The sequence below is a fragment of the Spinacia oleracea genome, chromosome 1 (assembly GCF_020520425.1).
Source record: "Spinacia oleracea cultivar Varoflay chromosome 1, BTI_SOV_V1, whole genome shotgun sequence".
NCBI classification, from domain to species: Eukaryota; Viridiplantae; Streptophyta; class Magnoliopsida; order Caryophyllales; family Amaranthaceae; genus Spinacia; species Spinacia oleracea.
In genome coordinates this window covers 109,237,681-109,251,655 of record NC_079487.1, presented here as the reverse complement: position 1 = coordinate 109,251,655, position 13,975 = coordinate 109,237,681, and the positions used below count along the sequence as shown (strand labels likewise).

Genomic DNA, 13,975 nt, shown 5'->3' with positions numbered 1-13,975 from the left:
AGTGAAATCTGGATTGCAACAGAACATTCAGACAAGCAATAACATTGTGCTTAACGTAGTTTCAGAACACAGGACCAGATCATTCGTAGAGACATCAGAAGTACCCAAATTCCATTTATATGGCAAAAGAATGAACAAAAATTGGTTCTGTTTGAACGTTTCTACATGGAGCATTCAACATGCCAACCAAGTCAAAATAATTAACATTAATTCCGAGAGGCAAAGACTTACATAAAACACAAGCCTCTATAAGAAAGCCCTCTACCGAAAATTATAGCAACTCAGGGTGCCTAGTCGTGGCTGTACATTTCACAACAAAACTAGCCAAAATGCACCACAATTTACAATCACTCAGGGAAAGTGCATATTCTGTTGGAAAAATTGTGACTCGAGTAAAAGTTCACAGTTACAACAAATCGCGCAAAAGAAGATTAAGGCAAACACCAAAAGTTGAATGTAGGAATGGAACTGCAAAAGGATGTCAGTGTAGCTTGTTTCAGGCAAGGTCAGCAAAGTTGATTTGTACAAAAAAGAATTACATTCCCTCAAAAAAGTATTCAAGCTTCACATCACTAGTCCTAAATGTTCATTGTTAGCAAGAACAAGAGGAAAAAAGAAAGAACAGAGCTTATGTCTCTTATATCAAAAACCTATTGAGAATAAGCTTTGCTTCAGTTATGAAGGTTCCAGAATGAACCAAGTGAAACTAATTGGAGCACCCAACAAACTCAAACTAGACACCAAAATACCATTCTGAGTTTTTTGCTACATGAAGCTACATTATGATTTCTTCACCATTGCTGCTGTACAAAGAGGCCCATCACCACTGTTAAAACCCCAATTCTCCGAGATTCAGAAAGCCATGATCTTCGACTGGTAGAGAAGAATCCTCTTGTCTGTCAGGGTTTAAGAAGTCGAACCCATAGTTAACCCCATTGTAGCCTTGATCACTGTTATTCACACTTCCGTACAAGTTGACATCATCTTGATTTTGAAACAGATGAAAGTAATTCGGATTTTGTTCGTGATTCGACCAGCTCTCCGGCCTCTCTAGCTGTATACTATTGTTCTCTACTTGAGATCTGAAAGCACCATATGCATCATGTCCTTGTGTTGTCGTATTACCTACAGGGGAAACAGGGCCAGCATCTATAGCTCCAAGTAATTCATCAACGTCAAACATTTCATCCATTGTCAAGTTATGCAAGTAGTCATTGATGTCAATGCCACCTTGGTCACCTTCACCGTTATCAACAACTGCCTTCTCTTCTTTATCAACAGGAGTACCTGGGGTGCCAACCTTAAAACCTGCTGAAGCATTTTTAAAATCAAACTCAGAATCACCTTCAATGTCTTCTCGCTTAACAGTAGCACCACCCGTTACACCATCCCATTGCTCTCCAACATAGACATCAGAGTTATTACCAGAAGTTGTACATGCTGTTGTGTATGAGGCACTAGTCGTAGTAGCTGTTGTGTATGAGGCACTAGCAGAATCATCTCTGGAATCCTCCCTTACTGGTGCAGGGTAATATGGCAAGTTCAATCTAGCACTTTCACCATACATAGCACGAGCAGCCTCATCATAAGACAATGCAGCTTCAAGGGCAGTGGGGTAAGTACCGAGCCAAAGTCTTTTACCTCTGTTCGGCTCTCGAATCTCAGCTACCCATTTACCCCAAGTCCTCTGTCTAACTCCTCTGTATTTAAAAAGGGAATTCTCAGGTCCACCTTTGCCTTTCATACATCCTTTCTTCGACCCCTTTGCAGGCGCCTTCCTAACAGGCTTGCCATCTTCCTTTTGTTCACAGAGTTTCTCATTGATTTCTTTCCATTTGGCAAGAGTATCAGCCAGAGAATCAGTTCCATCACACCTTCTCCGAGTCTTCCTTCTCCTGGTGCAATCAAAGGGTACAGAAGAAGAACAATGTGTGTTAGAGGAAGCTTTGTCGTAATGGAAAGTGCCCATCCTGGCAAATTAAAGATAATTTCCGAGTTAAAATTATAACTAAATTCAATTTATAACAGCAACTACCACCTCTGGAAGGAATAATTCAAACAAGGGCGATGCAAATTAGAATCAAAACCCGTCTCCACTGCCCCCGACACAACTACTTCGTTCACAATCTGCAACAAACGAGATCACAGGCTAAGTTTTTCTATTTACTTCAACAGTCAGATATTCACCATCAAAGCATAAAATCAAGCTAAACAATTTCCCCCATATTGATACACCAGTTCATTCATTAGTGTTCCAATCAATAAATACCATACGCAATTCGAAAATTCAAGTAAAACCTTACCCTAAATCAACAATTACTTCAACAGTCAGATATTCATCATCAAAGCATAAAATGAAGCTAAACAATTTCCCCCCAAAATTGATACACCGTTCCATTCATTAGTGTTCCAATCAACAAATAACATACGCAATTCGAAATTTCAAGTGGAAACCCTAACCCTAAATCAACAAGTTAATCCTAACCCTAAGGAGTTCAAAGATTTTTTCAGTTCTTTAACCAAAGTGTTCATTTCGCATCACAAAACAGACAACAAAAACTAACAAATAAACTCAAACCCTAAGGAAAGAAATAAAAAATCAACCTTAAAAACGAACATTTTTCTCAAATTCCAACTCTTACAACTAAAAAGAATCCCACAAATTCCTGAACAATAACGATAAATCAACAATCACGAACAAATTGATGAAACAAAAATGAAAAATCAAACCAACCTTTCGGAAATCTCCGAGGACATACGACGACTGCGAAACACCCAAAATCGGTTTTCAAATCCGCTGTTCTTCTTATACGATTAAGATTTGGCAATTTGTTTTTCGATCGATTCGATTTTTGTTAAGTTTTTTGGATTTTGTTTTTGATGAGAGAGAAAGTAAAAGAGTGGTATAGAAGTATGGTTTGTATTGCGCGCAGAAACCAGAAATTTTCAGAAGCTTCAGCCAAGAGAATCGTGAAGGCTATTTATAAAACTTTTCTGGACTTAGATATTTCTGGTCAAAACCGGATATTTTGGAAAATAAATAATTTGATGCGATGACGTGGGCTTTTAAGGCGTGTGTCATGAGTTTTAGCGGCTGGTTGTTTGACACGTTCTCTGGAATGTTCCCGAACCACTCGATATTTCGGCGTAGTTCGCTTCATCTTTAAGTTTTTTTTTTCATTTTTTATTTACTTGGGGTCCACGTCTTCAGCTGGGCATGGGCTGGCCTCTCCGATCCTGGCCTGAAGCTGGTCTGGAACTATACAAGTCGAAGATGGTTCCATACTCGTTCGTGCAGTAATAAGTGGAGTAAATAATTAATTAAACTTAATGTCCAAGGTTTAGTGAAATAAGGCAGATTGGAGGCTGTCCAACTTACTGCATGTTTACCAAGTGTCTAACCGTACGGAATATCTCATCACTGACGTCTCGCTATTCCCTCTTATTGCGTGTTTTTCAGAGGCATGCTACATCGCTGTCCACCAGCGATAAAAAAGACCCATACCCACCCTAAAAAAATAAAAAATAAAAAATAAAAAAATTTGGAAAGATGGCCCACACTTAAATAAATGTGTACAAGTGTTGCTAACTTCTTATATACTGTCATCGGTAATATAAGTATTGTCATTGTTATATATATACTGTCATTGTTGTATTAAAATACTGTCACAATCACCCAAAAAAAGAAAATTATGTATACAAGTGTAATGAAATAGAAAAAGTAAAGGGGTCACTTAAATGAATAGATAGAAGCGTTGCATATTAAATGAATAGATAAAAATATGTATACAAGTGTTATATAAGTATTATCATCGTTTACATAAATACTGTCATTGTTGTATTAAAATACTGTCATTGTTTTATCAATTACTGTCATATTGCCGATATTTAGTAATTTGTTTGACTTTTCAACTCATGTAGCGAAAATACCATTTTGCTCTAGGTATGGGCTCTTTTTGTCGCTGTCCACCAGCGATGTAGCATTCCTCTGTTTTTCATTACTAGTATGGACGATACGAAGAAAATGTAAATATAATGATACTGCTTATATTAATACGGGTGTATTAGATTGTTATATATTCCCTCCGTCCCAAAATTATCTTCCTACTTTCTTAAATGAGCGTCTCAAAATTATCTTCCTGTTTCTAGTTATAGATGTATTAACTTTTCACTTTACCCTTGTTTGGGACCACTAAAATTAAAAAGAAAATCAAGGAAAACTAATTTAATACCACAAAAATCAGAAAAAGAGGAAGGGACCATTTGATGGAAAAAATGACCCCGTATTACCCCTATTTGTGTTGAATCTGTGTGCTTTAAATCTGAGCATTTTGATTGGTTGAGAATAAATATTATTGTATTCTTATTGGTTAAACTATTTTGATTAGGATCCATGTGCAAAAGATGAGGGGACCATTTTGCTTATTCCAATACAAGTACAATCCAATTATTAGACTTATCCACTCCAAATATTTTTCTTAAAAACCGTGAAATTGGTTAAACAGGAAGATAATTTTGGGACGGAGGGAGTATAATAATATCGTACAGTAGTACAATTAAACCGTCAATAATGCACAATTTCGAACTTCCTTTTTGAATTAAATAATAATAATAATAATAATAATAATAATAATAATAATAATAATAATACTTGTCATCAGTGCACTAATTCAAACTTCCTTTTTGAATTAAATGCCCGGACTTTTGGACTTCAAAACCGTCAAGTTGCATATGGATACCCATTCATTAAATCTTGCATGAAATGGATTTGGGAGGCATGTTGTTTGGGGTACGTGTCCAATTGGCTACCAATTGGGCATGCTCCCCAAAAGCCCACTTGGCTAACATAACTTAAGTCAGCTCCATTCATTAGGCTCTACGCTAATTTAAGTGGCCCAAGACCCATTTGTAGTCAAGCCCCAGCTACTGCTACACAAACATTATATATATCGCCTTAGCGCATGTATCAAGGTACATTTATTTCCTTCACGATTACAATTCTCTTGAGAACTCTCTCTAGATCCGAACCAAGTGTTTACTTAGGCATCGAATGGTCTTTCATCGGAAACACCCCCGAGGCTGATAATCTTACTCGTGTGCAGGTATTCTTGGACTCCATACAATAAAAAAATAGTTAGATTTTCCACATCAACGAAAGAGCCTTCATCCAAAACCTATTATTTCATACCCGAAACACTTACTATTTTTTTCATTCGTGGAGCTAATTTTTTTTGAAAATGAACATTGAACTTACCACTATATAGTACTACGTCTGTTTTTCACCGGGTAAGGCAGTGGCGAACTTCTTCACTACCGTGTAAACCAGCGCCCGATGGATAAGTTGCATGTGCCAGTCCCAGCTTGTTTCCGTCGGCTGCATTCTTTATGTTTTGATCAATCGGCGTTGATTGTTTATGACCTTTGGATTTTCATATGTATACTGTTCCGGGTGTGGAACTGGGAGGACGTTCCGGAGTGCCTTGGCCCTGTCAAGCAGAGCAAACGTGAGCTAACCTCGGGGGTTTAACCGAGGAAACCCCCTCCGATGCCTAAGTCAGCAAATAGGTAAGAAGTCTTTAGAGAGGGAATATAGAGAGAAGGTGGAGCAAGTACCGTGTGTAAGAATCTGTCCCATCATGAATGATGTGGGTGCTATTTATAGGCGTACTATTCTGTACTTTGGCCTACTCAGATGCCGCCACGTGTATGACGGCGATGTACTTTATTCCTTGTCGTTGTCGTTTAGCCTGCAGGTCCCTTCTTGGACTGATGCAGCTTTGCCTAGCTCTGCTCTGTGTCTTTACACGTGATCTGGGGAGGTTTGATCTGCCTGGGCTGCATATACTTGGCTTGGGGTTTAGAGTCTTTCTTTGACTTGGGCGTGCCCTGGGTGTCAGGGTTTGCTCTGTCATTGATGTTCTGCCCTCTCTGGATATGATCCCGTACAACTAGTCCCTCAAGAGTAGAGCTGACCTTTTAAGTCAGGTTTGCTCTTCTGTCCTTGATCTGGATATGACCCCGTACAACTAGTCCCTCAAGAGTAGAGCTGACCTTTTAAGTCAGGTCTGCTCTTCTGTCCTTGATCTGGACTCTTTGGGGCTGCAATGCTTGTTTTGTTGGTTTTTTGCTTTTGTCCTGGCTGTGTATTTTCTTCCTACCAGTCCCTCCAGAGTAGATCTATATTTTTTTTTTTTTTTTTTTTTTTTTTTTTTTTTTTTTGGGCGGGCTTTCTGAATGGTAAGAAATCTTTGGGGATTTTAACCGGTTTTTCCTCGTGCCACGCGTTGCCCATCCGAAGAGTCGATTGGAATCGTCGCTCAATCTGGGCCGTCCTTCATCATGATTAAGTTTGGTTGTATTGAGGTCTACACGTGTCCTTCATCCTGCTTGTGCAACTGTATCGTTGCTCGCATCCCAGCCGTTCTTCTTTGGCTTTTAAAGAGAAAAGGTAACTTCCTTCCTTCTTCATCTTCATTTCTTACCTTCTCTCTCCTTGGTGTTTCTGAGAAAAACACTCGAGTGCTCTCATTTTCCGTTGCTTGTTATTTGCAGAAGTCTTCTCAAAATTCGATCTTTCGCACATTTTTGTGTTTGCCGTCACTTTTCCGGTCGATTGCTAGTGTTCTTGTTGCTTGTGGTGGTCATTTGCCCCTCGTGTTTTCGTTTGCCATTTCGCGAAGGGAGGTTTTCGTTGCTGTGTTTCTTTTGATTCTAACTCTATCTTCTTTTTCCGGTAAGTTTCTATTTTTTGCTGTTTTTTCGATTCTTTTGCATGACCTTTGTTTGTTGTTCGCTTGATTTTAGTGTCTTTGGGGTTTCAATTTCTGGTATTTTTCGCCATTGTTAAGTCGTTTTTGAACTTCCGCCATTGTTGAGTAGCTTTTCCCCATCTTTTTTTTTTTATTTTTTCTTTTTTTTTTTTTTTTTTTTTTTTTTGTTATTTACTTTTGTGCCCTTTTCCCTTGTCCTGTGACTTTCAGTTCATAATGTCTGATGCATCTGATAGCCAAAACCTTAGTAGCTCGGGCGCTAAAAGCGTTTCCTCTGCTTCTTATGTTACCTCTTCTCCCTCCTCTGTCTCTTTATCTTCTGATGAGGAGACTCGGGCTTCTGCTGAGCACAGAACCAAATCAATGCATGATGTTTTGTCTCGCTCTGTGCCTGTTGTGATTCCTTTGTCCTCTGACGATGAATCCTCTGGGGAGGAGCCGCCCCCCCCAGATGCGGGTGATTCTGGGTGTCCTGACTCTACGGCCGACCTGTCCCCATCTTTACGTCAAACTCTTAGGGAGATGCGCCATGATTATCTGTCGCGGATAGTTAGGATAAATCCGCCGTCCAATGTCCCCCCAGGGCTTGATGTTCAGCCTCTGTCTGAACAGGCCTGGTTAGATGATTTTGAACAGCTTGCTGGAGCTAATGAGTCTGAACTGTCTTTGCGTGTTTACAGACGCCGGGAATCTATTTTTCGTTCTATGATGGCCAACCGTGTCACTATTTCCGTGGGTGGGCAAGCTGGTGGGGAGGATATTTTGGCCCAGGTGAATGAGATGAGGCCTTTTCCCAACTACGTGGAAGAGAATGTCGTTCCTGGGGATTCGACACCCTACCTTTCTGAAGCCTCTGCTTTTGGTCCCTTACACGCGAAGCTGAACACTAAGTGGACTGATGATGCGCGAAAAGAGAATCACGCTGTTGTTGGTAAAGAGTTTTATGGTCTGCCTGATGGTTATCGACTCATCGTGCCAGACGATGATGCTCGGATTACGCATCCACCAGAGGGGTGCATAGGCGTTTATGCCTATAGTCTGGATTTTGGTCTGCGCTTTCCTCTGGATCCTACCCTGGTGAAGATTCTTCGTGCCTTCAACGTTTGCTTAGCTCAGCTCCATCCCTTCGCTGTTCGTACTTTGATCAGCTATATTTGGGTCTGCCGGTTTTTGGAGTTTCCTGAGACCCTTTCTCTCTGCAAGCGAGTCCATCATCTGCGCAACAGCGGTACTGGGAACAAGATTGGCTGGTTTTCTATCTATTGCAATCGTGGAAGATTGACCTGCCATGGGATGCCTACTGGCCAAAAGGAGTGGAAGGATAGGTTTTACTGGCTCGCTGTCCCTGCTGACTTTCCTGTTGCTCGGGGCTTTGTTAGACCTCGGACTCGGCTAGAGGGAGTCGAGATTTTGGATGGTGCTGTCTTGGAGGAGAGGGCTTTTGAGCATTTTTCATCTGAGCCCAAGTTAAATGCTGCTGGTAAAGAGGTTGGGCGGTTGCCTCGTGTTTGGCTTCCGCATTCAAGTTATGTTCTGCGGAATGACGTGCTGTCCGCTATGTTTCTTTGTTCTACTCACCCTCAAGGTTAGTTCTGTGTTATTTTTTCACTTCATGTTTTCTTTTCTCTTTGTGCGAGTTTTTTTTTTTTTTTTTTTTTTTTTTTTTTTTTTGCTTACTCCTTTTTTTTTTGTTTTAGGTCGTCAATTCTTGAATCTTGAGGAATTGGGTGTTCGGGCTGATGGTTCTTTCATCTGCGCTGCTCCCCCCGATCCTGCTGCGAATGGGTATCAAATTTTGGCTGACCAAATAGAGGGCAGCAGGAGAAGTTCTACACGCCGTTCTGGTCGGGGTGGCGGTTCTGGGATCGTTCCCAGAGTGTCTCGAGTGGTCTCCTCTACAAACACTGGTTCTGCGAGCACTCCTATTCGTCGAGGGCAGACCTCTCGCGGAGCTTCCCATCGTGGTGCTCTGTCAGGCTCTCGTCGTGACCGAGCCGATTTCGAGGCTGGGCTCGAAGCTCCGACAGAGGGTGCAGGCCATGATTTTGGGGAAGTGGCTGGTGAGGTATGTGACCAGCCAGGTTGTTCGGGCTCTGCGTCGGAACCTGTGGATATCGAAGCTGAGGAGCCGCCTTTTGTTCAACGTCCTGGGAAACAACCTAGGTTTGATAGCGGAGCTGAGCAACTTCGAGCCTCCCCTTCTGCGGCTGATCCCCATCGTAGCAACACTTCTGGTAGCTCTCTTCGACAGTTTTTGGAGCACGAGCTTCAAGGAAGTGATCTGGCTGCTGATGATCTTGACCTGCATATCACGGGTCGGCATAAGGAGTTCGTTGAGAAAGAATTTCTCGACATTCGTCCCCAGGCCGATCCTGAGCTGGCTGCTATCTTCTCTGGTCCTGCTGCTTTGGATCGTACTTTTGTCCCGCGCTGGGATGTGTCCGAATCAGAAAGCTTATATGGGAACTACCCTGAGAAAGGCGGGACGCTTGCCCTGAGGATGTTAAGAGGTCTGCAGTTGCCCAGCGACCTGCCCAAAGAGCGTTTGTATACTCCTGGGGCGAATGCCTGCCAGAAGGTCATGGAGGTATACTTGGTTTACTTCTCTTCTCCTTTGGTACATTGGTTTGTTTTCTTTTGTTATGCACTAACTTATAATGCTTGTCTCTTTTTCTATGTTCTTAGTGTGGCAACGCTGTTCGTGAGTTGACAGAAGTTTTCATAGTTTACCAGAAACGACTTGCTGCCAACGTTGCTCACATGGAGGCCCAGAAGAAGAGAATTGAGGAGCTAACTGCTGATCTGGAGTTATCATCGACCTGTCTCACTTCGGCTAATGATCAATTGAAGATTGTTACTGAAGAGCGTGATCAGCTGCAGGCTAGCTTTTCCCAGGCCCAAATTGATCTGGTCACCGGACAGCAGAAAATTGAGACTCTTCAGCAAGACTTTCTCTCTGTTGAGCAGTCTCATGATAATGAGATGGCCCAACTGCAGAACTCCATCGAAGATCAACTTGCGGCTGCCATTCGCGACTTCCGTCGGTCAGATGAGCAGTATGCTCTGCGCACTCAGAGCTATGATGGCGGGTGGAAGGCTGCTTCGCTAATAGTGCAAGAAAAGCATCCTGATCTTGACTGGTCTCCTATCGAAGCTGCTTGGTTGGCTGGGCTCCATGTTGAACTTCTGAGAAAGAAGAGGGAGGCCGAGCAAGCGTCTCTGGCTGCAGGCGGTGTGGTGCCAGAGGATGATGGGGTGCCTGATCATTGTGTTGAAAATGTTCACCCTGGGGAATTGCCTCTGTCTGATGCTGAAGATGATGTTGGGCAATAATGGCACAGGCGGCTGTCCCCATGTTCATCTTGCACTACCTCAGCCAATGCATAGTTTATTTCTTTTGGTAGTTTTTGTCCTCCCTGCGTGGAGAGTAAGAATTTGTTTCTGGGAATAATATTTATCGTTTTTAGTTTTGATCAACAGTGGCCATTTTTGTAGGGCTGTACATTGCATAAGTTTTTGAGGTATAGCCGCCGGTCCCATTGTTTGTTAACTCGTCGTGCCTATGCTGCGTTTTACCTTGTTGCTTTTTGCTTGCTATTTTTTACTGTTTTGTTTCCCCCATATTTCCATTTGGCCTGCTTTGCATGCTTGATTGCCCTGGCTTTGGCCAGGGCAAAACTCAAAAAGTATTTCTATATTCGCCTCGACCTGTTTTGGGCTGTGTATTGTTGAATTGTCCTGGCTTTGGCCAGGACAAAAACCGAGAAGTGTTTTCAAATTTGCTCCAGCCTACTTTGGGCTGCGTATCATTGAATTGTCCTGGTCTTGGCCAGGACAAAACTCAAGAAGTATCTTCATATTTATTTCAGCCTACTTTGGCTGTGTATTATTGAATTGTCCTGGCTTTGGCCAGGACAAAGCTCAAGAAGTATCTTCATATTTATTCCAGCCTACTTTGGCTGCGCATTATTGAGTTGCCCTGGCTTTGGCCAGGACAAAGCTCAAGAAGTATCTTCATATTTATTCCAGCCTACTTTGGCTGCGTATTATTGAATTGTCCTGGCTTTGGCCAGGACAAAACTCGCGAAACGTTTTCGCTTAAATCTCGTTGAGAAAAAACTTACCCAATAACTTGGTTGATCAGACCAAGTTATTCGTGGGTAGCGTTTCTCTCCGAGTTTTAGCCGTTTACCTTTTATTTTTCCAAGAGACCTGACGCGCTTTCTTCTCATCGAAGGTAGCTGGGCCAATTTTTATTATGCTTGTAAGCGTGGAAAGTTACAAAAGAAAAGAGATTCACTTTGGCTTCTATTGCCTTGTTATAATATTAACTTCTTGTGTCTATACATAGTATTTCTTTAGCATGTTGGCGTTCCAGCTGTTCTTCAATTCTCTTCCTTCCATCGTCATTAGATGGTACGAGCCTGGGGCTACTTCTTTTGTGATCTGGTAAGGTCCTTCCCAATTGGCAGTGAATTTTCCCTCTGCCTTTCCCTTTCCAGTGGCAGCTGTTCTTCTGAGGACCAGATCCCCCACCTGCATGGGTCTGTGCTTTACCCTCTTGTTGTATGCCCTGCTCATTTTTTCTTTGTTTGCTGCCAACTTGAGCTCTGCTTGCAGCCTGACTTCTGGTAAGAGATCTAACGCTTCTCTCATACGCTGCTCATTAGTGCCTTCCTCATAGTACTGCACTCTAAAGCTAGGTAGACCCACTTCGACAGGCAGGACCGCCTCAGCCCCAAAAGCTAGTTTGTAAGGACTTTCTCCTGTTGCTTCTTTTTCAGTGGTCCTGTTGGACCATAAGATCTCTGGAATAAGGTCGGCCCATGCACCCTTAAAATCTTCTACCTTCTTTCGCAGTGCTCCCAGGATTTGTTTATTTGCTGCCTCTGCCTGACCATTGCTCTGGGGATGGCACACAGATGCGTATGCGAATTTTATTCTTAGTTCAGCGCAATAATCCTTTATAGGAGTGCAGTCGAACTGTGTTCCATGATCGAAGACCAAACTTTCTGGGATGCCGAACCTTGTCACAATGTTCTTCCAGATGAAATCCTTCATCCGTTTGGCTGTTATGCTTTTAGTGGGCTCTGCTTCGATCCACTTAGTAAAATAGTCAACTGCCACGATCAGAAATTTTCTTCCCCCGCTTGCTGCTGTGAATGGTCCCAGAATATCCATTCCCCACTGGGCGAATGGTATGGGGTTGATGATTGGCTGTAAGTCATTAGAGGGTTGGTTGATCACTGGGGCGAATTTCTGGCACTTGTCGCACTTTTTAACATATGCTTGAGAGTCACTTACCATGGTTGGCCAATAATATCCTGCTCTGAGAGCTTTCAAGGCTAATGTCCTGCCGCCTATGTGGTTTCCACATATTCCTTCGTGTATTTCTTCAATGACTCGTTGCGACTCCTCTGCTGATATGCATCTCAGCAGTGGCAACGAAAATGATTTCTTGTACAGTTTACCCTGGTAAATGACGAACCAATGCTCGTTTCGTTTTACTTTTTTCTGCTCTTGCTCTGCCGTGGGAAGGCCCCTTCCCAGCTTGTATGAGACTATACTGTCATACCACTGTGGCTCAGTGTCAATGAAGTTGACTACAGGCTTTTTGTCAATGCTCTTTTCTTCCTGGACCTCTACCATCACTGTTCTTTCCAAGTCCTGTAATGTCGAACTTGCTAACTTAGATAGGGCGTCTGCTTGACTGTTTTCTGCCCTGGGAACCAGTTGAATCTCAAAGCTTTCTAGCTGGGCTACTGCTTCTTTCATCAAGGCCAAGTACCTCTGCATAGACGGTTCTCTGGCTTCATATTCGCCTCTATATTGGCTGGCCACCAGCTGTGAATCGGTTTTGAGCACTATTTTCTTAGCATCTGCTGCTTTGCACATCTGGATTCCTGCGATTGCCGCCTCATACTCTGCTTCGTTATTTGAAGCTTTGAATTTAAATTTTATAGCATATTCGAAAATGTTGCCTTCTGGTGACACCATTATGATACCTGCGCCCGACCCTGTGACTGCGGCGGAGCCGTCTACTGAGATCTGCCAAGTCCCCAATGGTTCTTCCTCCTCCTCGTATGATGCCTCTGCAATGAAATCTGCCAGTGCCTGTGCTTTTATGGCGGTTCTGGGTTTGTACTCGATGTCATATTCTGAGAGTTCCACTGCCCATTTCAGGAGTCTACCAGAGGTATCTAGCCTCTGCAATGACTTCTCTAAAGGCTGATTAGTCAACACTTGCACTTTATGCGCGTCAAAGTATGGTTTCAATTTTCTGGCAGCTATCATGATGGCGAAGGCCATTTTTTCAATCAGGGGGTACCTCTGTTCTGCTGGGTTGAGGATGTGGCTGACAAAGTAGACTGGCTGCTGGATTTTATCCTTCTCGACTACCAGAGCTGCTGCTACAGTTTTCTTGGAGGCAGAGATGTATAGCTGTAATATGTCCCCCACTTCTGGTCTGGCTATGGTTGGGAGGCTTTTCAAATGGTTCTTCACCTCCTTGAATGCTTTCTCTTGCTCCTCTCCCCACTTAAATGTTTTGTTTCCCTTTAGCACCTGGAAAAAGGGGAGAGACTTGTCTGCGGACTTGCTGATGAACCTGGTGAGTGCTGCCATTTTCCCAGTCAACCTCTGGATGTCTCGTATGTTTCTTGGTTCTGGTAGGTTGAGTATGGCCTCTACTTTTTCTAGGTTGGCATCAATTCCTCTTTGACTGACCAGGAATCCCAAAAATTTTCCAGACTTAACACCGAACACGCATTTTTTTGGGTTTAATTTCATACCAAATTGCCTCAATGTTGCAAAAGTTTCCTTCAGATCCTTAATGTGATCGCCCTCCTTTTTGCTCTTGACTATGGAATCATCTACATACACCTCCACGTTTCGGCCTTTTTGTCCTGCAAATATTTTGTCTACCAGTTTCTGGTATGTGGCCCCTGCGTTCTTTAGGCCAAATGGCATAGCCCTGTAGTTGTAAACTCCGGCGTCTGTGATGAAGGCGGCTTTTTTTCCGGTCTGATTCTAACAAACTGATCTGGTGATAGCCCGAAAAGGCATCCATGAAACTCAGCAGGGCATGCCCGCTGGTGGAATCCACCAGTTGGTCTATTCTAGGCAGCGGGTAACAATCCTTTGGACAAGCCCTGTTTAGGTCTGTAAAGTCTACGCACATCCTCCATTGACCATTTGCTTTCTTT

The 13,975-nt window shown here is 42.8% G+C and overlaps 2 protein-coding genes across 6 annotated transcripts; both read right to left on the bottom strand.

Annotated features, from left to right (window-relative positions):
• Positions 1 to 463: 463 nt before the first annotated feature.
• On the bottom strand, positions 464 to 3,036 carry LOC110795148 (dehydration-responsive element-binding protein 2C). 5 transcript variants are annotated; one of them, XM_056839280.1, is made up of 3 exons: positions 2,735 to 2,788; positions 2,039 to 2,127; positions 464 to 1,895 (listed from the first exon to the last, which is right to left on the bottom strand). In XM_056839280.1, exon 3 carries the CDS (start codon positions 1,742 to 1,744, stop codon positions 830 to 832), a length of 915 nt encoding a protein of 304 aa, XP_056695258.1. In that variant the 5' UTR covers positions 1,745 to 1,895; positions 2,039 to 2,127; positions 2,735 to 2,788; the 3' UTR covers positions 464 to 829. The 5 variants fall into 5 exon arrangements, with proteins under 5 accessions (XP_056695258.1, XP_056695255.1, XP_021855823.2 ...); XM_056839277.1 differs by having other exon boundaries at positions 2,036 to 2,127; positions 2,735 to 2,780; XM_022000131.2 differs by lacking the exon at positions 2,039 to 2,127 and having other exon boundaries at positions 2,735 to 3,036.
• Positions 3,037 to 11,111: 8,075 nt separating this feature from the next.
• LOC130465604 (uncharacterized) lies at positions 11,112 to 13,394 on the bottom strand. Its single transcript, XM_056834434.1, has one exon. It carries the CDS (start codon positions 13,392 to 13,394, stop codon positions 11,112 to 11,114), a length of 2,283 nt encoding a protein of 760 aa, XP_056690412.1.
• Positions 13,395 to 13,975: the final 581 nt, after the last annotated feature.

Excerpts from the sequence above, each read along its gene's own strand:
- LOC110795148 (XM_022000130.2), bottom strand. The coding sequence starts at position 2,757 with ATGTCCTCGGAGATTTCCGAAAG. Across the intron at positions 1,971-2,734 it reads TCCTCGGAGATTTCCGAAAG|GATGGGCACTTTCCATTACG; the intron begins GTTGGTTTGATT and ends TTAATTTGCCAG.
- LOC130465604 (XM_056834434.1), bottom strand. The coding sequence starts at position 13,394 with ATGGCAGCACTCACCAGGTTCATCAGCAAGTCCGCAGACAAGTCTCTC.